Source organism: Pempheris klunzingeri, chromosome 3 (assembly GCF_042242105.1).
Source record: "Pempheris klunzingeri isolate RE-2024b chromosome 3, fPemKlu1.hap1, whole genome shotgun sequence".
Classification (NCBI taxonomy): domain Eukaryota; kingdom Metazoa; phylum Chordata; class Actinopteri; order Acropomatiformes; family Pempheridae; genus Pempheris; species Pempheris klunzingeri.
In genome coordinates this window covers 23,946,523-23,970,975 of record NC_092014.1, presented here as the reverse complement: position 1 = coordinate 23,970,975, position 24,453 = coordinate 23,946,523, and the positions used below count along the sequence as shown (strand labels likewise).

General features: G+C 44.2%; 1 protein-coding gene across 1 annotated transcript; it reads right to left on the bottom strand.

Moving 5' to 3' along the window:
- Positions 1 to 850: 850 nt before the first annotated feature.
- Positions 851 to 16,281, bottom strand: pcdh10a (protocadherin 10a). The gene is made up of 4 exons (XM_070854409.1): positions 13,735 to 16,281; positions 12,395 to 12,453; positions 11,679 to 11,785; positions 851 to 1,299 (listed from the first exon to the last, which is right to left on the bottom strand). Exons 1-4 carry the CDS (start codon positions 16,279 to 16,281, stop codon positions 851 to 853), a joined length of 3,162 nt encoding a protein of 1,053 aa, XP_070710510.1.
- Between the last annotated feature and the right edge of the window lie 8,172 nt (positions 16,282 to 24,453).

Sequence of the window (24,453 nt, the reverse complement as noted above, 5' to 3'; positions counted from 1 at the left end):
TTGGAGTTTTTAGAGAGTTTTTATCCGTTTTTGCATAAAAAAATTTTTTCCAACTGAGGAATCTTGACCTGAGGGTGGACAGCCCACCTCACCTACCCTCCTTCATGGCAGGTATTGATCCACAAACAAGCAGGTATAGATACTCGAGACTTGCTTTTAAGAACAAAATGGACTTCAATCCTTGTGAAAAAGTAGAAGCGTGGGTTCTGTGTTTCACCTTGCGAGCTATTCAGTAGGGAAGTCATTGTGCTCGAGCAGAACTCTGTTGTTGAGCAAATGGAAAAAGATGGCCTTTATATCATGAGATGATCTATCTATTTCCTCTCTACACATCCAATTCATGTGTTAAACTATAAACAGCATTCTATTTTAAGTGAAGTATCTTATGAAGAATAAGAAACATGATGTGTGCTTATGTTGGTAACCTTTACATTTATGAGCATCAGACAAAAACACTGATTGGAAAGGATTTTGGGGGGAAATTTAGAGTAAGGGAAAAAGAAAGAAAAAGGGGCCACAGCAGCTTAACATGAGTCCAATTCAAAATTTTAGTTTATTTTATTATAAGTCACATGATTACAGACAGTATTTAGGGTTAGGATGGGGTTAGATTGAAGTTTTTTCAAAGTAGGTTTTGGAGAAGGGGGAGTTAGCAATGATAGATTACATTTTACATTCGACAAAAGAAATTATAATTTACAAAAGAAAACGAAAAAGAAAAGAAAGAAAAACAATACAACAAACATTAAGCTGTATTTTAAAAACTCCTTAAAAATAGAAGAACTTAAAGTTGATGATCAACATAAAGTGTCCAGATCAGAATCAAGAGGCAGATTCATTGTCCCCTCCTTTAGTATCTGTACTGGACCAGACCAAAGTCATAGGGTCCCAGGGAATTTTCATACTGATACTCACAGAGAAAGGTGGGTTTGTACGGTAGGGTCCCCCTATCATACTCTTTCCTCTCTAGCGTGCTGGAGCTGTACTGCTGCTGTTGCTGATGGAGGTGATGGTGAAGGCTGTGGTGTGACTGTGACCTTTGACCGTCCTTGCCAAAGGTGGAGAATGACCTATCGTTGGACGAAGCGGTGGACGAGGTCATGGTGAGTTGGTCGGACAGGTTGACGGAGGAGGGTACCTCAGTGTCGGGCAGCGTGGCGTCCATGCCAGGGACGTGCAGGTTGCTGCGGTAGTCTGGCCCCTGGCGCCCATCAGATGGCACAAAGGACGGCATCCAGCAGCGGTCGGAGTGGCCCAGGGCCTTGCACTCCTCCGTGCAGTTGGAGAACAGGTCAGCACCTGCAGACAGGATGCAGATCGAGGGGATGGAAAGTGGACGAGGGATGAGCGAGGGAGAGATGCAAAGATGGAAATGTGGATGGAAGATTGCAGAGATGTGAGGGATGTTAAGTAACAGGAAACGCAGAAGAGGGAGCATGAGAGGTGAATCAGTGTGGAGTGGAAAAAGGAGATGGAGGGGGAGATGAGAGAAGGGGCCAGAAGACAGAACATAAGTTAGCAATCATTTGCCAATGTCGCGAGCTGAAAAAGTGCAGCAAAAGCTATTCATCAAAGAGACAAGGCCAACATTGATGAAGCGAATTGTTTGTTTTCCTCCTCACCTCATTCATTCCGAATGAAATGTGCAATCAAAGTGATGTGGCGTTGTGAAAACATTTCACCCCCTCTCCACATCAACATCCTCAGACTCACAATTGATTCCCAAACACCAAGAGACAAACTGTGAATCCATATTCCATCATCCTTACACAAAAAAATGTCAATTATCTGAAGAAATGCTCCACAAAAACCAACAAAATATTCAGTGGCTCTGTAATCACACTCTAATGTCAATCATCCCTATACAAACCGACAAAGTGTGTAATCGACACAGAGCTACTGCCAAAAACAAAACATCAACATAAAAAAAGATTAAATTAACATCTGAAATGATATAATAGAATAACACACACACAAAGCATGAAAGAGGTACCAGTTATGTTAATTACACTCTCTTGGAGAGAATAAAGAGAGGAGGACTGTAGGAGAGGCGAGCACCAGAGAGATTATAAAAGAGAAAAGAAAGGAATAAAAGACATGAACAGAGTCATCATAATAATGGGACTCTGCAGCCATTCTCTGCTTGTGTGTGTATTGGATTTTTAGTTTTCCTGGTCTCCCAGTGTAGCCAGCACAATGCGAATAAAGCGCAGGAATGGCAGGATCAAAGCAGGAGACAAGCAGTTTATGGCAAGAGGAGGATAAATCAGGAAAGAGAGGCAGAAAAAGAGAGATAGAGAAACAAAGAAAGCAGGCAATCTGTAATTCCCTGAGGCTGAGGGGGCTTCAGATCAAAGGGTTCACTTACACAAATCTATTCTACTGATCCATCCGACTGATAATGTCACTGTTCTTCTATTACTAAAGCAGGCGAACACACACACACACACACACACACACACACACAAATAATGTAATGTAAGCAAATACATCAATAGATATTAGGCGACAGAGACAGATAAGAATATGCAGAGTACATATACACCACTAATCTTCAAGGGAGAAGGGCGAGTACCATATATCGCTTTTAATAATCAGAATAGATCAATACAACCACCCCAATATGTTAACTTAATATAATTTACCATAATTTAAGATGGTAAAGATCTGTGTTTCTTTCTATTGCAGCTTCACCTTGCATCTTTAAAAAAAAAAAAATACTTGCCTTCTTCCTCCTGAATATTGAATCTACATATCAGCCTGTCACAGTTTATGGATTATCTTTATCCACAGTGAAAGAGGCAAGAACAGAGAAAGTGTCACTGGCGCACATTGTCAGAGATTTTCTCTTTCCTTTTGTTGCTCTGTCAGATTGGATGCTGCTGCTCTACTGGTCTGTGCTTTTCAGACATCTTCCTACTATATGATGCCAATTTACCAAGTCTAAAACAAAACATTGTTTAAAAAAAAAAAATTAATTAATTAATTAAAGCCTGTTCAATTGGAAATACAACATTATCGTGGTAAGAGCATATCAGCAGGTCTTCTTATGACAACTAGGCAATGGTGTTATTTACACTCTGGATGGAGGGGACATATCCTTCCTCACTTTTATTGTTTCAGGTTGATTTTTTTTTACTAAAATCTCTCTACGCACTGACCTGTGCTGTCGCTATAGTCCAGATGAGACAAGAGAGGAGTTGATTAAAATGTCCATACAGTGTGAGTCGCCTTCAGTTATTTCTGTGCGCTCAAAGCAATAAGCGCAACAAGCAACAGTGAGTGGGTGGGAGGAGTGCTTTCATTACATATTTTGCCCTTGTTTTTGCCTTTCAGGCCACATACATACATACGTGCAGACACTGTTCAGGGCAAAAAAGTCTTGTGACAGTTAATATTGCATTGTAGTTTCCTTAGAAGATACAAATATAGCTATATCTGTCAATATGATTTTAAGTAGAATCACTGTATTAACAGTACAGCAGAATTATATAGCATTGAATTTGTTCTACGTTTATTCTTAGAAAGCAAAGCACATCTAACACTTTCATTTAATTTACTATAATTTAATGAGTTATTCTAACAGCCATCCAGTGCACATGTAAATACCGTCCGCTATCGACAACAACAATCTGTCAACACATTGTTTAAAATATACCACTGCGGCTGATTTTATTTTTTAAGTATTCGTGTGCATTGTGTGGATCTAATTGTGTTGCCAAATCAGGCCTCACGGGGAGCGGGACGGACAAAACAAAGACTGTGCAGTGACCGGAGAGCCCGAGGAGACACGCGGCGTACAGACATGGGACGGCGAGGGCCAAACAGACGGGGGGGGAGTCACAGATTTCACAGACAGAGACAGCAGGCAGGAGAAGCAGCAAGTCTGCAGGAACCATAAGGAAGGAGAGGGGAGACCTGGGCAATCGCAGATGGAGGGAGGAATGGCCAGAAAAGACAGGGGGAGACCCAAACTCACAGATGGAGACAGGAGAGGGGTTACACAGAGGTGGGCAGACAGGGGGAGGAATTTGATTGAAGTACCAGAAATGAAAACTCTTCAATTAAACTTTAGCTTTTATGTCATTTAACCCAATCATACAAAACGCTTACACCATCCAGCCATACATTTTCTACTTATCTGACTTGTTCGGAGTAATGTGGAGCTGGAAGTTATTCCAGTTTAATAATGAATAAGCATAAATTTAGGGAATTGAAATAAACTGTAGATGTATAATTATACTTAAACTTTGATAGAGTTAATTATATCAACTGAGGATTAGCAGCGCAGTCTTGTTTTCCTGTGGGATATATCGAGCCTGCAGCTCGCTTTTAAACTCGGTATAACTGCGGGAAAAAAAAACAAAAACGGAGCAAACAGCTGCACACAAGGTCTGGCAGCTACTTTCTTTGTACTTCATATAAAATATTGTTTTTGATTCAGCAAGTTTTAAATATGTCTGATTACCCCCTCTCTCATCTGCCTGGCCACAGAATCAGCACCAGTCAGTGCTCTTGCAGCCAAAAGGTTTGTTTTTATCACCACCCTAGCTCATGTGGGTTGTGGGTCACATGAGCGAGGGTGGGTCAATGGCAGCTCTGTGCTCATGAAAAGAAACCATGGTGTGGTAGAGAACAAGATGATTTAAGGAATCTTAAAAATTTCCAACAAGAGCAGTACAGGAAAACTGCACTGCAAGATCTGTGCAATTGCTCATTCAGATTTACATTCAGAGTGCTTGCATTTACCCTCCAATTCACCCCTGGAACTAATGTATACTTGTGTCTGTCTTTAACTGTTGGGGGCATATAAATCATAGTTCTGTAAATTTCCACCTCGCAAATTGTCTTTTAATGGACTTTTCATAAAAGAACTCCCTCCTCGTACACAGAAGGGCGCTGACCTCAGACCCTCCAATCATCTCTGTGCCGCACAGATAAAGCAGCTGTAGCCACAATGCATACGCTTCGAAATGTACCAACAAATCAGCAGAAAGACTGAAGCACAGGTGCAAAACCAAATACACATGCAACTGTGCAGAAAGCACAGGGACATGCAGATAAAGATGCGGAGTTAATGCAGAAGGACCAAGAGAAAGCTCAGTTTGTGCTGTACTACTCATATCTCATTATATTATTAAACACATGGGCACATTGTACTCTGGATATGATAGGTAAATATAGTCTGCAGCAGTCACTGTTTACCATATATCTGGATCAGTGAAACTCCTGTCACTGGGTTCCTGCAGGTTGCCTGCAGACTTCCTCTTAAAAACGGTGACGACACGTATCGACACGTATGTTTGCAAACACGCACACGCTCAAAAATACTCTCTTAACGCGGAGATATGGAAATGTACACAAGTAAACAGACAGACAGGCCATGACACCACATGACACCCGGTGGCTGTTGATTCCCGTGAAGCACCTTTTCTTCCTCGGGCAGGAAGCAAAACAACAACCAAAACAGTGACTGGCAATGACAGGCCCTGCCAGCAGCCCTATCTCTCATCGTGACCTCATCAGGCAGGAAGAACACGCGCACTCGTGCACGCTCGCTTGCACGCACACGCCCACACACACACACACGCAGCGGGAGGCGTAAATGACGCTACACAATGCAAACACAATCTACTTGCTAATAAGCAATCAGCACTTCTGTTATTTTTTTTTTCCACTATTTTTTTTTCATTACATCTCTGAGTGTTTCCGAAATCCCACGTTGGTGTGATTTGACTAATTGCACTGCCTGACATACATCCAGCAACTGGGAGTGGGGAAATGAAGGAAAACAAATCCTTGAAAAACATGAGCCCCACGTTTGAATTCACTTTGTGGGTAACTGGTGCACTAAGATTTGCAGTCATTTGTCTCTTTCTCTCTATCAGTCCCTCTGTGTCTCCGTCTCTTGTTATTTCCTCCAACATTTAATCCTCTCTGTCCGTTTCTTCCTCTCTGTTTATCTCTCTTTCTCTCAAATAAAAATACTCGCCGTCCCCCAGGTAGCGGGTGTCTTCTATCCATACCTCTGTTTTTCATCTTGTCCTCCACCGTTCCAGAGAGAATGCAGACACAAAACGTCAATATTTGGACAGCAGCTCAGGACAGCAGGGGAGTAGCATGGCTTCCTTACACGAGTTGGCCGGTGAGGCTATGATGAGTAAACCAGAGACCTCCCAGGGCCAAAACAGAGCTAGATGGTTCTCGCCATATCCAGTAACGACAGACAGAGAAATTGTTCTGAGTCTCTGAGAGGCAGCTACCATTCGATGTTTGTAACATAGCAAATGGGCTGAGAAGGAGAGCCAAGATGGCCGCTTGCCCTTACAGTGTCTATTTGATTAATATCGTCCCTTAGATGTTGTTGGACCAAAGGGTCTGAAGAACCACTGGCTATTGATCTCTGGTCTATAAGCTTTTCATCACTTTGTCTATTATTTGAATGCAATAAACTATAAGATATAAAAGCTTGACCACACTATGTCTATGTCACCAACACGTATACATGCAGCTACTGACTGCACCATTCAAGGTTAATTAGGGTTTATTTTCTGTAGCTTCAATCAGGCTAGTTGGATAATTTAGAATAGCAACTTTCATACATACAGGCCAATGGGTCATTTATTACTACCAAAATAAAGCTTGGGCCACTCTGAATTTTGAATGTTGAACATTTCCGTGATACATTTCCTCCAAATAAACTCTCAACTTAGTTTTTTTACGCAATAGGAACAGCACGTGCTAATGGAGGAGCTAAGTAGCTAGTTTTCAGTGTTTTCTTGTTTTTAGCCACATAACTGCATTACCACATCTCAGCTAATACGTTGGTCAGCACAATGAAATGAATGGAAGTGGAGTTTATCCTGTTACAGGGATGCAGGCTCATGTACTTATTGGTCCCTGTGATGTAGTTTATGTTCTGCAGCACGTTAGAGAACAGCGCAATTAAAGCTACTGGTTGCAGATCAGATTACCCAACATCTCCGCTTAGTTTAGGCAATACCAGCAATAGATATGTTGACACTGTTTATCATGGCTGCAGCAGATGTTCACTGATGTTAAACCTCTTGGCAGAAACGGTGACATATTTTGTACTCATGGCCAAAGGACGTTTATGACATTATGATATTTCTGTTAGTCTTACATTCGTCATGTTCAACTTCAGTAATAAATACTCAAGGCCTGTTTGAGGCATTTAGAATACATCTTTTTTAGTTTTTGATCTTGTGTTTTCAGCAGATTCAAGGCATATTCATTTGCAATGGTGCCAAAAGTGAAGAAGGCCAGTGTCCTCCTTTTCATCAATTTCAGGGTTGGGAACACTTCATTTGCTTTTCAGTTCATTCAGAAAGCAAAGCCTATTCACGCCAAGAATACATTCATCAAGACACTCGACAAGATGTTCCAGTGTATTGGTAATCATTAAATGGTCTTAGTGTGCTTTTGATTCATTTTTAAACAGAGCTTAGTAAACTGAAGTGAAAACCCTCCTCCATCTATGTTAACCATGTTATAAGAAGGTCATGTTTGAGATAAGAAAGACATGCTGCAAATATTCTAGTCATTCTAGTCAGTTCATCAAATTGATTGAATTTCTCTTTCTCTGCTGTGACTTTTATTGACTTTTATTAATATTCAGCAGCTCTGAAGGAGTGGTGACATCTCTCCCTGTTACGAAATGCAAATAGGTTTTATTAAATGAGGCAATGTTTTTAACCTACTTGCTCTAATAGATTTTTACTTTTTCATGTCACATTGAGATGCTCCACCCCCCTCTCTTTTATGTTTCTCTCTGCAAGTGGGTTTGGAAGGCTGTGCCAACCTACACTCTCTGTGCGTTCTGACATTGCACCTTTCAGGAAGTGTTATGGTGTCTCGTAAGTTGAAGAATTTTCTGAGCAAAAATGTCGAATATTTGCTGGATGCAGCTTCTCACATGTGGGGCTTTGCTGCTCTTCTTCATCTTGCGAGCTATTAAGCTGACTATCCTTGGGAGACACTTTGGACTCTAGGAGGCATTTTTAACGATTTCCCCGCATATAATCGGCAAAATAATTAATGGAGAAAATAAGACAAATTGGAGGTGAAAGTAATTGGTCGTCACAGTCTTAGTCTGGTATTTCTCTTTTGACTACTGAACTGAAGATGCTGTCTGGACTGAAGGATTTTCTGTTAACCTTTCTGTTCCCTTTTTTTGTCTTTTGTTTTGTCATTTAATCATCGTAAAAGCAAAGTTATTGTCTTTTGTGAGCATTCAGCCTTTTTTCAACTTCTTTTCCTTCACAAGGTCTCTTTATTTTTTTCATTATGTGAGATTTTGAAATAAACCTGAAATATTCTTTTAGTCTCATGGATCATGGAGCCCACAGGTTTGTTTTTTTTTGTCATCTAGGGCCTGAGAGAAGGGTGTTTCAAAACCCTCTATGCGAAATTCCTCTGACAGCTCACTGACATGGGCGACTGCAACACGGTGCCCGCCACTAATTCATAATCAGCCATCTAATACACCGTTGCCACAGTGATTTAATTGTCCCATTTGTCACAGCTGTTGTTCTCACCAAAACAAACGTCATGATAATGATCATTTCCAGTCTCCCACCCATCACGCAGCCTTCAACAGCTGATCGAAAGCTTCTGAGATGCCACATTTTTTCACTGATGAATATTCTATTCCCTCTTAACTGTCACTGTTGTTGTTTTGCTTGCTCACTCTTGCCACCATCTTCTATTAGGATGATGAGAGAAATAATGGGGGAAACAGTGTCTAATGTGAATCAAACAACCTTAAAAAACGGGTGTGGGGAGGTAAAAGTTGTGGTAGTCAATCAATAGTGCTTTGGCTCCTGATGCAGCGGTGCCTCACTCCAGACACGCTGCTCTCAGAAAAGCCATTTGCCCACTTTTTAGAGGTATCTGCTGATATCCCTGCCTCATAGGCAGTGTCCCTTTGATTTAAAACCACGTCAAGAGACTTATTTTCCAAAGCGTCAGACGAGCGGCCGAGCGGGAAGCTACGGCAGGTGTAGTTGATGATATGCCAACTGGAAATGGTTTTCCCTTGATTTGAAATATTCCGAGGTGCACCAAAAGAGAGAGTGCGCCGTGCTGTCCCACGAGGAAACCTTGCCTCTAACCCTCCTTTGATAATTGCTATGCAAAGGTTCTAGAAATGAATTACTGATCAGCCAAGTGTTGCGGAGAGCCAACGTGTGGGGGAGACAGAATGAAGGATGAGACCCTGCCACAGACCCTGGAATAGAGCATGTGTGTGTCAAACGCGCACACACACACTTATATAACACACACGCAAATATAATGTGTAATATATATATATATATATATATATATATATATATATATATATGTACACACACACAACATATCTGTATATATGCATGCTAAGCCTCTGCATGTGCACGCAGATTTGTTTATGCAAACAAACGCTGCAGAAATCCTTAAAAATACATGTGTTCATGGTCCTGGCTCAGGCTCACTCACTTTGGCTCTCCACCGCCTTTATGCAAAAGTGAAGAACATGCACTCTGCTTAAAACAGTTATAGGTAAGCGCACACAATAACATACACAAACATAGCACACGGCCACAACCAACAATATTCTCATCTATATATATTTACTCAGTAAAAAAAAGGGACAAATGAGCAACGTGTATGCCTACATAGAGGCAATATACACCTGGCAGAGTGCCAAGCACTGGCTACCACTCTCTTCTCGAGCTGAATCTCATTTAAGCTTCCCAGAGCACCGTCTGAAAGGAAGACTCCTTTTCAATACAGACATCATCACCTAGCCTCATTTTCTCCCACACAAAACACACCCACAAGCGGATTACATGCAGGTATCGTGTATACGCCTACATATTAAATCAGACAATGGTATACCTTCACACCCACACACACACACACACACACACACACACACACTGTCTGGTTTTGTTGATTACAGAAGTCTGTGAAACTCAAGTGTCCTTCTTTCCAAAGTACCAGTCGTGTGATATTACCTCCTATGGAGCGGTAAGCTGTTCCCTTCTAAATCCAACATGAGGAACAAATGTTGATTTCCTCGTATGAAATACAAAGTACAGCACCAACTGGGTATGCTCCGAGGCTAGTGCCAAATGAGCATGCTCGGAGCCAAATAAAACTGAGGAAACATGTTATTGGTTTAGAAACGTGGTCCTGTTCCCTGCAAAATGTATTAAGACGGAATTCACAGCAGCACTCCGCATAGTGTAAGCTTTCAAATACACTTAAAATACAGCCAGAACATCATATTTCTTAGAGACATCTGTGGTGACCTGCTAGATGAATGGGTAAAGGTGCATATCACATATTCATATAACCAATGATCCCTGTTATCCTTGTTATGCCTCTATCTTCTTGTCTGTTCAGTAGAATGGCGACAATGTTTAAAAAAAAAAAACAGCCAAACTCTGCATGGCTGCGGCGTCCCAGATGTTCCTAGATCACATTCTGATGAGGAGCTTTAACTCAAAATGCTTGTGCAAACATCCATGTTGACTTGTTTTTCATGTAACAATTTATTCTTGATGAATACAGGAGTGAGCCTTTGGATTTCTTCCAATTCTGTGTTTCGGTCGCCGCACAGTTTGACCTTAGCCGCCTGTTTCATCAGCGAGGGCAGGGAGCGCCACTACCACTGCTGCATATTGGCTCTCTATTTTGGCGTGGTTTATTAATAATGTCAAACACCATGGCGCCTGATGAGGACCGTTCACCAACCTACAACACCTATCTAATCTGCTCTATTTGTATTCCCAGCACTGATATGATATTTGGCAGGCTCCGGTCTAGACAGGGGTCTTACGCGAGCCGTGTGGAACAATCCCTCAGAAGGAAAGGGCAATTCAATATGAAATGAGATTTTGTATCGCTCCACTTTTTGTCTGACTCCACTTTGATCAATAAACAAGTACTAACCTAATAGAATTTTAGAGAGAACAAGGGAGAGCCTTATGATAAGACCTAAAGCCTTGTCTAAAATTTCCACTGTAAAGTGTAGAAGAGACATGAGAGTCAATAAATAAACCTGAAGTGAGAGTGTGGATTGGGAAATGTTCCTTAATTCCAACACTTTACCTTCGCCTTAACTTTTGTCAAAGCTACAAAGATTTGGCCAAAAAAATCAAAGAATGCAAAATCTGCTAATGTCTTTGATCAGCTGAATCTATAACCTACAAAGGCAGTACAACACACTGACTGCAGGGCTGATTGAAATGCATCTCATTATATCAATTTAGCTTCCATGCCTTTTCCTTTCATTGAGTGAACCTATTGATTTGTGCCACTAAAGCTCTATGGGCCTCACACTGGCTCGCTGCGAGTCGCTGTCCTTTCAGCACTACTCCGGGAAAGAGCAGCAGGGTTAGAAAGAGAGAAGGCAGCAAGAGGCTTAGAAAGAGACTTTCCCCAAATTTTCCTCCCTTTCACCCGGGTGTGAAATACAATCAACACCTCTGGGGCCTGCTCATGCCAGCAAGCTAGGCAGCAACACTGCAGCCGGGGCCTTCGCACACTCTCAAATTAAGGAAATTAAAAGTCGCTGGTCCGCACCACCAAGTCATCATTATCCCATTCACAACCGCACTGAAATGACAGTGTCATTATGTGATGCGGGAGGGGGGGTGGAGGGGACTCACCAGCTGAATGACCCCGGTTGGTAGCGTCGTGGTCACTGTCGCCCTGCTCACTGTCACCGTGACCACTGTCTTTGGAGCTGACGATGTCTGCCTCTTGGAATGCCGAACTGGGAGAGGCGGGGAAGGGAGAGGGAGAGTGCAGACGGTCGTGGCAGACGAAAGGGAGGAAGAGATGCGAAAATAACACAGGGGGCAGAGAGAGAGAGAGAGAGAGAGAGAGGTCGAGATGTTGGGAGGGGGGAGATGAAGGAAGGGGATTAAATGAGGAGCACAGAGAAAGAGAGAGAGAGGGAGAATCAGAAATCAACACCACATTAATGCAGTCACGGTGGCCGTCAAGAGTCCAAATTGGATGTTACACATGGCATGTAATGAAATCCAGCATTAGAGCTTTAATTGGCGCTGCTCTGTCAGTTATGGGACCGATGCCAAATTGAAGATGAACGTTATGGATACATTGGGAACCATGTAGCCTCTCAGAGCCACAATTAACGATGTGGAATATACAGGATTCACACTGATGGCTGTAATATTCAATTTTATTGGTATGTGAATAGGCCATGGTTCCATGGGTCCTTTTGGCTTTAGATGGTCCTTTGATGGTGGATGGTATGTGGGCTCACTAGGCTTTACACATTGGTAATGATAAAGTGTGTGTGTGTGTGTGTGTGTGTGTGACAGTGTGCTGAGGTTTGCGTGCGTGTTTTTTTCACTACCTGTTGACACGTCTGGGTCTGTCCACCAGATAGCTGAGCTCTGCTCGTTGGTGTTTTGTCTGGAAAAACCCACAGAAACACACATTTAATCACTTAGAAGACACACGCGGGGGGGGGGTTTGTTTAAATGAGAAGATCATTTATGCATACATTTGCTTGTCAATATGTAATTGTGTCAGAGAAAGCTGTGGCAACACGAGGCGGGGTTACTGACGATGCGCGCATCCACTTGGTGAGTGAGTGGGCGAGAGGAGACGAGAGCAGGGGAGAGTGGGTTAGGGAGGCGATTGAATGCGTAAATGATTGAGCCGCCCGATGCTGAAACTGAACAACCTTTGTTCGCGGTGCTGCCGTGCTAGGTCGTGCGCGGAATACTTAACGCACAGCAAAGGCAAGACTGTGACTGGCTGTCTGGCTCCACTCCAGCCCCACGGCAATCAACAAAAAAGCCCCCCAACTCCACAACTCCCTGAGCAGAGCGCACAGGCTGAAGGCAAAACGGAGCCATCAAGTCGCTCGTCTCCTCCCTTCTCCTGCTAATCTTTTATGGCCTAATGACGATAAATCAGCTCACTTTTTTTTTTCTGGGCTTCAGGAGGGCCAGTTAATGACGCCTGGTGATGTGACCAAACTATCTTGCATGCATAGAAATCCTGCTTTGACGATTTATTACTGCAAATATCTAAAGAGTACATGATTATACAAAGTAGTTTATGATATGGACCAACCTGTATCACATCAAAACCTGCCGAATTTTTTATTCACTTCTTAACCAATAATGCCCATTCATGCATGAGCGCTGGTCTGCAGACATCAATGAACGGGCCAGCTTTCCCAGCATCACCGAACATAGCGTAAAAACATAGTCAAAACATGGAATAACAAGAAAAACGTCTTCCAACTTCGTGGTCAGAGCGGAAAATGATGTGCACTTTATGGCCAAAAGTCGAAATCGGTCACAGTCAGCTCATTGCGCACGATCTAAAGGTTGATCTGACAGCAGTCTGTTGTGAATAAAACTAAAAGGCCACAAGAGATTTAGCAATTGACATGTCCAATCACCATTACGCATGACAATGATTAAAGGCCAGTGAGCAGAACAGCCAAGTCAATAGCAGATACCACTTTCCATCCTCTCTGAGACTTGTGCTGCGCGTGACCTGAATGGATAACATATTTTGACATGAAGCAGACACAGCTGTTGATTTCTGGATGATCGTAGATGATAAAAAAAAAACGGTTTAACCTTTACATTGCGGGGTTTTGTGCTCTTTCTAACACTTCTGATAGGGAGTTAAGTGAAGCCCTGGGCGACAAGTGCTGATCCAGGGTTATCTTACCTCATTAGAGAGAATACTGCCATTGGATATGATGTCCGGTTGTTGGTCACTGTAACCCGTGACTATGGCGCCGCAGGGGTTGGTGTGATCCGTGTCAGTGCTGCGGGAAGGGCTGCACGGTTTGAGGAACATCAGATCCGTTTTGGCGGACTCCGGTGTCAGACACACCTGGTAGCAGTAGGAGTTCTGGTTCTGGTGGTGGTGGGAGCCGAAGCCCCCTCCCACGCCGCCAACACCAGACTCCTCTACGGGCACCTGGCCCACGGGCCCGACCCCTGAGGTCACGTTGGTGCTCTGAACTAACATGATGTCGGATTTGCTCAGCTTCTTCTGTTTCCGGCCACGAGCCTGCCTGCTGCAGCACGAGCCGCAGCACAGGCAGCAGTCACCGGCCAGCAGGCACGTGTACAGGTTGAGCTTCTTGTCCTTTTGGCAGCGCACTGCCAGCACGATCATAGCCAGGAGGAAGATAAAGGACACGGAGCCCAAGGCAATGATGAGAATGAGGGTGAGGTCAAGGGAGGTCTCCTTTGCCTTGGAGGCCGAACCGCGATCCCCGCTGCGGCCTTCGACCACGCTGTCCACTAATATTACGCTCACACTCGCCGAGGACGAGAGGGGGGGCTGCCCGTGGTCCCTCACTTCGATCAGCAGGTCGTAGTACCCCTGCGGGTCCCTCTTGGGAGAGATCCTGCGGGCTGTCCTCAGCTCCCCCGTCCTCCAGTCCATGCGGAACATCCCCATCTCGTTGCCCCGCAGGATGCTGTAGGACAGCCGTGCGTTCTCGCCATCGTCCGCATCCATGGCCACGATGCGCGTCACCAGGTAGCCGGGCTCCGCAGAGCGCGGCAGGTGCTCTTTGGCTGTGCCGTTTTTGCCGATGGGGGCTATTACAGTGGGAGCGTTGTCATTTTGGTCAACTATGATCACATTTACAGTCGCGTTAGAAAAGAGCTCAGCAGCACCCGAGTCCTTAGCCTGGACCATGAAGCTAAACTCCTTCAGCTGCTCGTAATCAAAAGAGCGCAGCGCGTAAAGGTAGCCGGTGTCCTGGTTTATGGACACATATGTGTCCACAGACATGCCCTGTATGTCACACTCCAATATGGAGTAAGTAATAAGAGCGTTCTGTCCTACATCGGGGTCCAAGGCGCTCACGGCGTGAATGAAAGCACCGGGCACATTATTCTCAGTCACATACACATCATAAACAGCCTGCGTAAAGCGGGGCGCATTGTCATTCTCATCGGAGACGTGCACTTTAATGGACTTGCTGGTGGCGAGCGAAGGCTGACCCTTATCTTTGGCCACCACCGTGATGGTGTAGGAGTCCGTGTTCTCTCTGTCCAGCGGTCCGTCCGTCACGATCGTGTAGTAGTTTTTAAAAGACGATTTCAGCTTGAAGGGGACGTCTCCCAATATCTCACAGCTCATATGTCCATTCTCGCCGGAGTCCCGGTCGGAGACGCTAAAAAGTGCAATCACGGTGCCGGGGGCGTCCTGCTCGCTCACGGATTCAGTCACAGTGCTGAAACCGATCTCTGGTGTGTTGTCGTTCACGTCCACGAGTTTGACCAGCACTTTGCAGTGCGCGGGGACCGCATTAGCCCCCAGATCTTTAGCCTGGACATAAATCTGGTGCGTGCTGCTCTCTTCATAGTCCACTTCACCCGCCACCTCTATCCTACCTGTTCTGGCATCGATGTTGAATAAATCCTTTATCCGCGGGGCGTTATGATTGCTGAAAGAATAAACTATTTCCCCGTTCTGCCCCTCGTCAACATCGGTGGCGTTCAGCTGAATGACCAGAGTGCCCACGGGAGAGTTTTCCCGCAGGTTGACGGAGTACACAGTTTGGTCAAAGGTGGGCGCGTTATCGTTGGAGTCCAGAACTTTAACGACCAGGAGCGCGGTCCCGGTCCGCTGCGGGATGCCCCCATCCACAGCCGTCAGCACGTAGCGGTGCACCGCCTGCTGCTCCCTGTCCAGAGACTTCTCCAGCACCAGCTCTGCGAACTTGTTCCCGTCACTCTGTGTCTGCACGTCAAGGTAAAAATAGTTATTATTCGTAATGGCATAAGTGCTGAGCGCGTTTGTGCCCACGTCGGGGTCGAAGGCATTCTCCACCGGGAAACGGGTCCCGGGGATCGCGCTCTCCGATATCTCCACAGAAATGTCTGTCTCGGGAAAGCTGGGTGGATTGTCGTTGATATCCATCACCTCAATCTCTACGCGAAAGAGCTCCAGTGGGTTCTCCAGAAACACCTCAAGGTGCAATAGGCACGGGATGGTCTGCTTACAGATTTCTTCCCGGTCAATTTTCTCCTTCACCACGAGCGCGCCATTCTCTAAGTTCACCTCCAGATAAGGTGTTCGTGAACTAGGCACCGTCTGAAAGCGGCGAGCGGAAAGTTTGGTAATGTCCAGCCCCAAATCCTCTGCAATATTCCCAACCACAGAGCCAGGTTCCTGCTCCTCTGGCACGGAGTAGTGTAGCTGAGATGCAGCTCCATCCAGGATGGAGAGCAGGAATAATAACCAAATCATCTCCTCTCCCTCTATCAAAGTGCACTTCGAGACGAAACAAAGAAGTGTTATTCCTTTTTCTCACAAGAAATGAGCATTTCCCATTTCCTCTGTCCGCAAAAAGGCAGTGAAATAAACAGCAACAAGGCTGTCCGATTCTGAAATTCCTCTCCTCTGCCTCGGGTCAGTGGAACATTGTGTCGTTTCAGCTGTGAGAAGCACAGCCATTTGATCCGAGCTTCTCCGTTTTAATCAATTCTGCACCGGTCTTCTGTGAGTTTTGGCGTCAGCGCAAACATTGCAGGCTGGAGCCAGGACGCATAGCCAACACTCCCTGTGCACAGAACAGTCTGCCCCTTCTTCACACAAACTCACACAACAACACAGGAAATTCCGCTCGAGCTAGGAAAAATAGCCAAAAAAAGCTCCTATTTACGCACCGCCGACACCTACACCGAACGCAACTTCTGAATAAAGACTGGTGAATAACAGGACTTTCTCTCTATCTCCCTCTGTGAGGATGTAATCACTGCGCCTAAGCGCTCAAAGCGGATGATGTTCTCAGTTCGGCTTCTGTAAGGCGAGTGTGAGCAGCGGGGCTGGTTTTGCGCACAGCTCCTTTCCCCACCAGCCAATGGTATTCTCAAACACCGGGTGTAACGGCACCTGATTGGGGCTCCGCGACGCCAGCCAGCGCGCACATCGGGCCCTCACAACAAAACCAGTTAAGTGCCGCTGCGCTCCTCTCTCCTCTTCTCCCCTCTCTCTCCTCCAGGCCCAGCCTCAGTTGTAGCAGGGAAATTAAATGTTTTACACATCCAGTGAATTAAGAAAGTCCAATAACAGTGGCTGACAGTTGGCATCGGCCTAGCCCTTTGCGGGTAATATTGCAGCTGCCATGGGAATGTTGTTTTGCTGAAATATTACATTGCAAAAACTGAATTTACTTATTATGATCCTGGTTTTCTGTTGTTGTTTTTTTTCCCCCCCAGTGTGTGACAAATGGTTCTCAATTTGTTAAATAAAGAACCATGACCCTCGCGAGGTTGTCCTTGCCGCAATTATTTCAGCAGTTTGGTATTAAAGCTCTGATACCGATGCATGAGTCAGAATTTAGCAAGGATGCCCACAGCCAAAGACCACCATGTGAAGAGCCTGCGCAAGTAAAGGCAGTTAGTGACGCAATACCCCACAGTGTCACGGCCATGCACTCCGTCCCTCCCTCTCCCTCTCTCAAGGATGAACACACTACCATGCACATAAGGGAGGGGGGGCATTTAAAATAAAGTAATATCTCCAGTGTTGTTTGGTAGTGAGCATCAGTTTGATACAAGGTTCCATCAGAGCAGGATCACACATGAGTTACTTTAATTCAGTGTAATGAAGCGTCATTCTTTCGTCCTACCGTGTTTCTAATAGCCTGGAGCCTATTAGTTCCCCTGTCTTCCCATTCTAATCATTAACCCCCTCACATGCTGGCCTTAACTGTAATGCAGTTGCATCATGTGCTAATTTAATTCATAAAGCATAAATTAAATATGCAAATGGAAGTTGCGAGGGAGACACAAATAGTGGGGGTCTAACTACTTGCACACCATTTGGAGGATGATGACAAAAAGATGAAAAAGAGCGTAATTGAGGCTAATTAGCATAAGTCTCTAATTCCAAATGTAATAGACGGAGCGCAACAATATCGGCCGTAATGCAAAGCGACATGCCCATTGTGCAGTGGATTAAACAGCGAGTGATACGCGATTCTGCATCTCGCCATACAAGTCAGAAGAAACAAAGAGGAGACGTTAGATGAATTTCCACCCATGTCTGAGCCGGAGCTGTGTGACTGAATCGAGCTGACACTGGAGTCGGATCTCCGAGCAGAGCGCACGGCGGCTCCTCTCTCTCTCTCTCTCTCTCTCTCCCTCTCTCTCCCCTTGTCTCTGTCAGGGTGTTACAGACCGACGTCGCCCCCTCGCGTCTGCCCGCGTCTCTTCTCAAACTCTTGTGCACTAGGAGGGGACCTCTGGAACGCATAGGAGTTGTTTATGCGTTTTGGATTTTACGCATTGGTCGTTTTGGTCTTTTTTTTTTTTTTGTCTCCACTCCTGCACCTTCCACCAATGCACATGTGCAAGTCAGCCTGGAATATAGAAAGAACAGCAATGATATAACAACAGAAGTACAATATTAAAGTTTAATGAAAAAATGCATATGAAGCATACATTTTAGTTTTACACATTGTGTAAATGTTTTATTTATTTGAATAATTAATCATTTCAAGTGTAATATATATAAATATATATATTTTGCTGTGTTGGTTTGAATCTGGGCAGCTCGGTGGTTACCAGGGTCAATCCAGATTTGAATCTGGGGTCTTTCTATGTGGACTTTGCATGTTCTCCTCGCACAAAGTCAACCCCCGCAACCCTGATGGGTAAGCGGTATAGATAATGGATGGATGATTTGAATCAGTACAGTGATGGAAGACGTATAACGTAAAAGTACTCCTTTACAAGTAAAAGTCCTGCATTCCCTTTCAGCTGTTACACTCATCAAGGGGTTTAACTACAAATGTACTTGTATGTCGTACAGACACAAGAATGTTGATGGAGATGGAGCTACCTGCAACCTCTGTTGGATGGTCGAACAATGCGCGCTTTAAAAGCTTGATCGTATCAAATATATAAAATCTTCATATGCAATGCAACTACTAGCGATATGTGTCAGAAAAATGTAGTAGAGAAAAAAGTGCAGTCTTGAAATGTAGTGGAGTAGAAGTCTAGGAGGTGCAATTAAAAGTACGTACTCGAGTACACTACGTCAAAATTGCACTTAAGTTCAGCACTTGGGTGAATGTATTCAGTTACATTCCATGATTATTACTCTAAATCTGCTTTGCGTCCCTATGATAAATCCCTATGATCAGGGCTGTAGCCACGATTGGAGAAATACAACAGAGTCAAAATTCTCTTGGTGCCATCCAGCCCGCCTAAGAAATATTTGACTAGACACCAAAATCTCATACATTTTAATTTTTTGAACTGTTTTCATTAAACTGTTATATTTTGTAATTCCTCATCTTTCTATATAACCATCTGAACGTTGCTTCAAATAATTCTCCTCACTGCCAAGATCGTAGTCATGGAAGAAATACTGAATGACTAAAAATGCCTTAAAATCACTAGATTCTTGAATAGAATTCAAACGATATGACTTTGGCGTCTTTGGATGGCAATTATGGCCGAGTGCATGTGTTGCTGCACGTGTCCACAGGTGTTTTCGGTCACTGTGGCAGACCAGACTTCTGCTCGGACTAATCCTTGGTGGAGCTATGCTGGGAATTATGTGAAGTCACCAAAATCATTGTACAAACAGTTCTTTTTCACAGCTCACATTCTGAGTTGTAATAGTCGGAAAAGCACAGGTGTTACTAATAACACTAACAATGGCTCAATGGGAGTGTGACAGGGACCCAGCACTGTGAAAACCATCATTTATTGTATTATCTACATCAGTGCTTTTGCTACTGTGACTGTGTCAAAATGGATTCTGAGGAAAAGAAGACCTATGAGATGAATAAAGGTATAATATTTCCCAAGTAGAGTGAAGGACATGCAGCTAAAAGTTACCAGCCATCCTGGCTCTGTCCTACCGTTTAAAAGAATCTGGCAACCGGCAAATGTTAATAAACATTTTTCACAGAACGCATTTGGGCTTGTGACAGTAGGAAAAGCACACATGAAGTACATTTCATGAACAGTAGCTTAGTTCCATCAAGTGCCTCTTGGCGGTGAGCCATCGTGCACAATACAACAAGCTCACCTAAATGGAATGCGGCCATTGTTAATGTTATCAAGTACACCTGCGCTTTTGCTGCTATGACGAGCCAAAAATGCCTGCTGACAAAAAGGTCTATTAGTGAGCTTTACCGCTGCTATTAGGTGGATTGTATTCTCTTTGGAGTGAGCTCGACCGGCTGTTTCAGTCTTCGTGCCGCGCTAGGCTAACTGCAGCTTCATATTCAACAGACTGATATGATCCTCTCGTCTCTCTCTGCAAGAACGTGAATTATGAGTATTTCACAAAATGTTGAACTGAAGGGGCTTTTACGTTGCTGCGGTACTACTTCTCATGCTGAACCTGCACTAGTTCATGTAAGCATAAGCAATATATATTGCACATAAAACATAATTAAGATTACACATAAAGATTATGGTTAACTGCATTTGGCTTCACTTCATTCCCGGTTGTTTTCCTCGTGAACAAGATCAGTGGCCATTCTCCTTTCACTGTTGGCACATTTATAATTTAGTGGCTGAAATGACAAATGGGACATCATTTTTGACAAATGATATCATAACTGGTCATGATGTGAGGGGCTAACAGACTAAGGCCAGTCTGTAGGTAAAAGCTCAGCAGGCCATTAAAATTTCATAATATGAACAAAAAGGCAATTAAGATGTCATTAAGAGGGTTAGCACCCAAAGGATATACCTCAAGCCTATTACAGTGCCATTTGATGGGCCTGTACTCAGCCACTGCTTAAAAACTGCACTTCAGAGACTGCAATAGGAGTGAGTTGTGGTCCAATGACAAACTAGTAAATGGGGGGGGGGGGGGTGGGAGGGTATGGTCCCTTTCAATATGTCAACAGAAGTTTGTGTTGTTTAGATTTAAGCACACAATCACTGCTCAGAAAAATTAGTCCGTGCCAGCTTTAAACGCACTCTTGGTGACCATACAGTAAGAAAAGAACCTTGTTAATTTCTGTGATGTTCACTCACTGACTCACTGAAGCTCCGGGGTCGTAAATACCGACGAAACTGTAAAAGACAACAGAATAGGTCAATAAACAAACAATGTAAATGTGGACAGCAGAGTCGGTCCCATTCATTGTCGCAATAATCAAGGCTGGGAAGAAAACTGATCAATACACAGCAAATGCAATTCGCTGTGTATAACTGTCCTGTCTCCTGCTTGGTTCAGCCATTTCATAGGGCTGTAAAGGGAAATGCACAAACAGTGGGGAAATAGCTGTGTATTAAAAGCACAATATATTCATCCTTTAACCCCCAAAGTGTAATCAGCCTCATTTGTACTATTTGGGCTCGTGTAATTGCTTCAGACTAGAAAGTACAGTGGGCTGTGAGCCGGAGGAGACCATGTACAAAATGGATGGCTGTGCCCTCAGCCCAAAGTGACTGTGTGTGTGATCAGTGTCTGTCCCAGACAGCTGCAGGGTGACTCCCTGCCCTGATGGCCATTACTCAGTCTGATGGATGGAGAGATAGCGGAGGGAGCGGTGGGGAGAAAAAGCAAGGGGTGGTAGGAAGGAAGGAGGGAGAGATGGGGCTCAAAGGAAGCAGTGGACAGTAGATTAGGGCAGGATGAGCAAGAGAGCGTGAGGGAGGAGTGGTATGGATGGAGAAAACGGGAGCCCCAGGAGGTTGAGGTGTTAAAGTGAGATGAGGGGAGGTGGTAGAATGGGGCGGAGAGATGGGATCTGGGATCTGGGCATGACAGCAGTGAATGGTGCTGATATGAAAATGGAAGAGGGAGAAGAGAAGAAGATGAAGCTGATGCTACTTTAGGTAATTGGTTTATTTTCGCAGAGAGGATCCATCACCATCAAAATACATCAGTAACTGTCAGCAAGATCATTTTCAACTCTTGCGTCTTGGCACGATGCGAAGCATTAAAAAGATCATGAAGAAAGCCGGCGTCATTTAAAGCAGCGAAGAACACAAACGTTATACTATATAAGCAAGCATAAAAAAAAAAGAGCAAGCAAGTGCAGATGACAGAATAAAACATGTGCAAGAGATGAGTCATAATGTAAAGCACTATTTATATATTATTATTATTAATAATTAAGTTATTTATATAGTCAATATGGCAAATGGCGCATATTTTCTTATTTACACATCTGGAAGACATGGGGCAGCATTAGGATTCATTCTGTGTTGTGCAATATTCACTGTCCAATATTCACTGTCCTGATCTACACCAACTCTTGAGGGAAATATTTGGCTCTTTAACTGCAAAATGCTCGGCCATATTCAGTAGGTTTTTATCGGCGCTTTTTCACCGAAAACAGCTACCTGCTGGAACTGGAAATGGGGTTGATGTGAGCATTGAACCAGAATATTAAAGTTTCAGGCCATGGGGCCAAAACAATGGCTGGAAAGACACTAAAACGCAGCCTTGAGCTGGGGGAGAATTTCAGAGATGGGTTTCTATCGACGCAACCGTTTTGCCATTTATCTGTTATATACTCAATCTAAAAGGCTTTATTTGCCTAATATACAGAACAGCTGATGTCTAACAAAGAAGCAATAAAACACAAACCAGTGATGTAATCCTGATGATGATGAATTAACAAAGGATAACGTGAAAAAGCGGACATAACACCTCACGTGCAATAAAGTGTGAATGGCGACAACAGAGACGAGGAGAGCAAAGATCATCACTAAGCCAATCAACAAGAAATATGTCATTACAATTTCATTGACATTATATAACTGCAGGCAAATCAGTATACAATCCATCTCCCTATGGCATACCCTCCATAGACTGTCAAAGTCATAGAGCATGAGATATTCGGAGTAAAACACTTCTTCTCAGCCATATGCTGTTAATACCGTCACTCTAAAAACAGCTCAATAAGCAATCTGTATCTGTCTCAGCTTGGCCCTTGGCTCTGATGTGCTCCGCTCGGGGTCTGTTTGGTTATGCAGTGATTGCCTCCTTCCCTGCCCTCCTCACTCACTGCCTCCGAGCTTCGCAGCTTCAGCGTACACAAAACTGCATTTCTGAGTCTCCCCAGACAGTAGACCAATCTATGTGCTCATATTCATCTTAGCTGGAACTGATCTGTTCTCTGTCTAATGCACTGGCCTTTCCCCGGAGGTTAGGTGAGGCCCCATCATATTCCTCCCACTCTCTGGCTCTCTCTCTCTCTCTCTCTCTCTGGCTCTCTCTCTCTCTCTCTCGCTCTCTGAGAAAATGAAAGATTTAATCCAGCGAAGACGGCACAGACACTTAAACAAATACAGCGGTCAATATTCGTGGGGGTATACTGTACATGTGCGCGCCGCACCTGCGGGTTCAAAGTGACACGTGCGCCCTGCTCGGGAATGATTGACAGTAAGACAGGGAGGACCCCGTCACTGTCAGAGTCAGGGGAAAACGCTTGAAAGATTCAGACGGGGGGGATTGGTTTCTATCAAATCCCTTTTAAAAATGGATGATTTGTCTAAATGACTCCAGGGGCCATCTGCCCCACCCCGAACCCCCATCAGAAAATAGATGTTTATGTTCAATATTCTTGCTTTTCTTCCCACTCCTGCTCTGCTCACCCCTCCCCCCACCCCAGCCTCATTCAATTCTGAAATTGTTTTGTTATGTGGTTGGCATAATAAGTTATGATCGATCTCTTGTGAGTATGAGTGAGTGTGTGTGTGTGTGTGTGTGTGTGTGTGTGTGGGACTATTAGGCTATGAGGCCTACCTCTCTAGGCTGTCCACATAATATCTACAAAGCACTCTATCTTCACTGGAAGGCAAGGCGATAGAACAATAAATATAACCTGATACTCTTGCTGCTGTGATAATTGAAGGATTCATGGTCTAATGGATGTGCAAACTATCGCAGTGATAGAGCATTTAAGTTAGCAGACAGGTTTTGTGTTTTTGGTATTCAGAGCATCAGCCCAAATACAAATGCCTGTAGCTTCAAACTGCTATGCTGAATGTTTTAACTTTCCTTTGGGCTTTTTTGAGTCTTTGAGCACATCTTTGTTTATTCAAGCAGTGTTGCATTCGAAGTTCGCGACATTGGATTGGTTCTGCAAGAATGTGCTGTATGTAATGCAGTATATCCCCAAACCTCATAATCACCAAGGTACAGCTTGCTTCTTTGCTGTATTAAAGCCTCAAAACTCCTGGCAGTCAATTAGGGGCCGTTGTATGTGTCAACGAAGCGAGGAGAGTTTGCTTGCTGATATTATGGCTAATTAGCTCAACTCAGCTCCCCCAAGACTGAGAGGGAGACACCGAGGTATTGTTGTGGTTTCACTGGCGTTCCTGCATAATCCTCTGCGCAACACTTCTTCAGCTGAGAAAGTGAAGATCGTTTGTACAGTTGAGACTTGGATGTCTTTTGGAGACAGAGGCAAGCTGGGATGATTGGAATCCA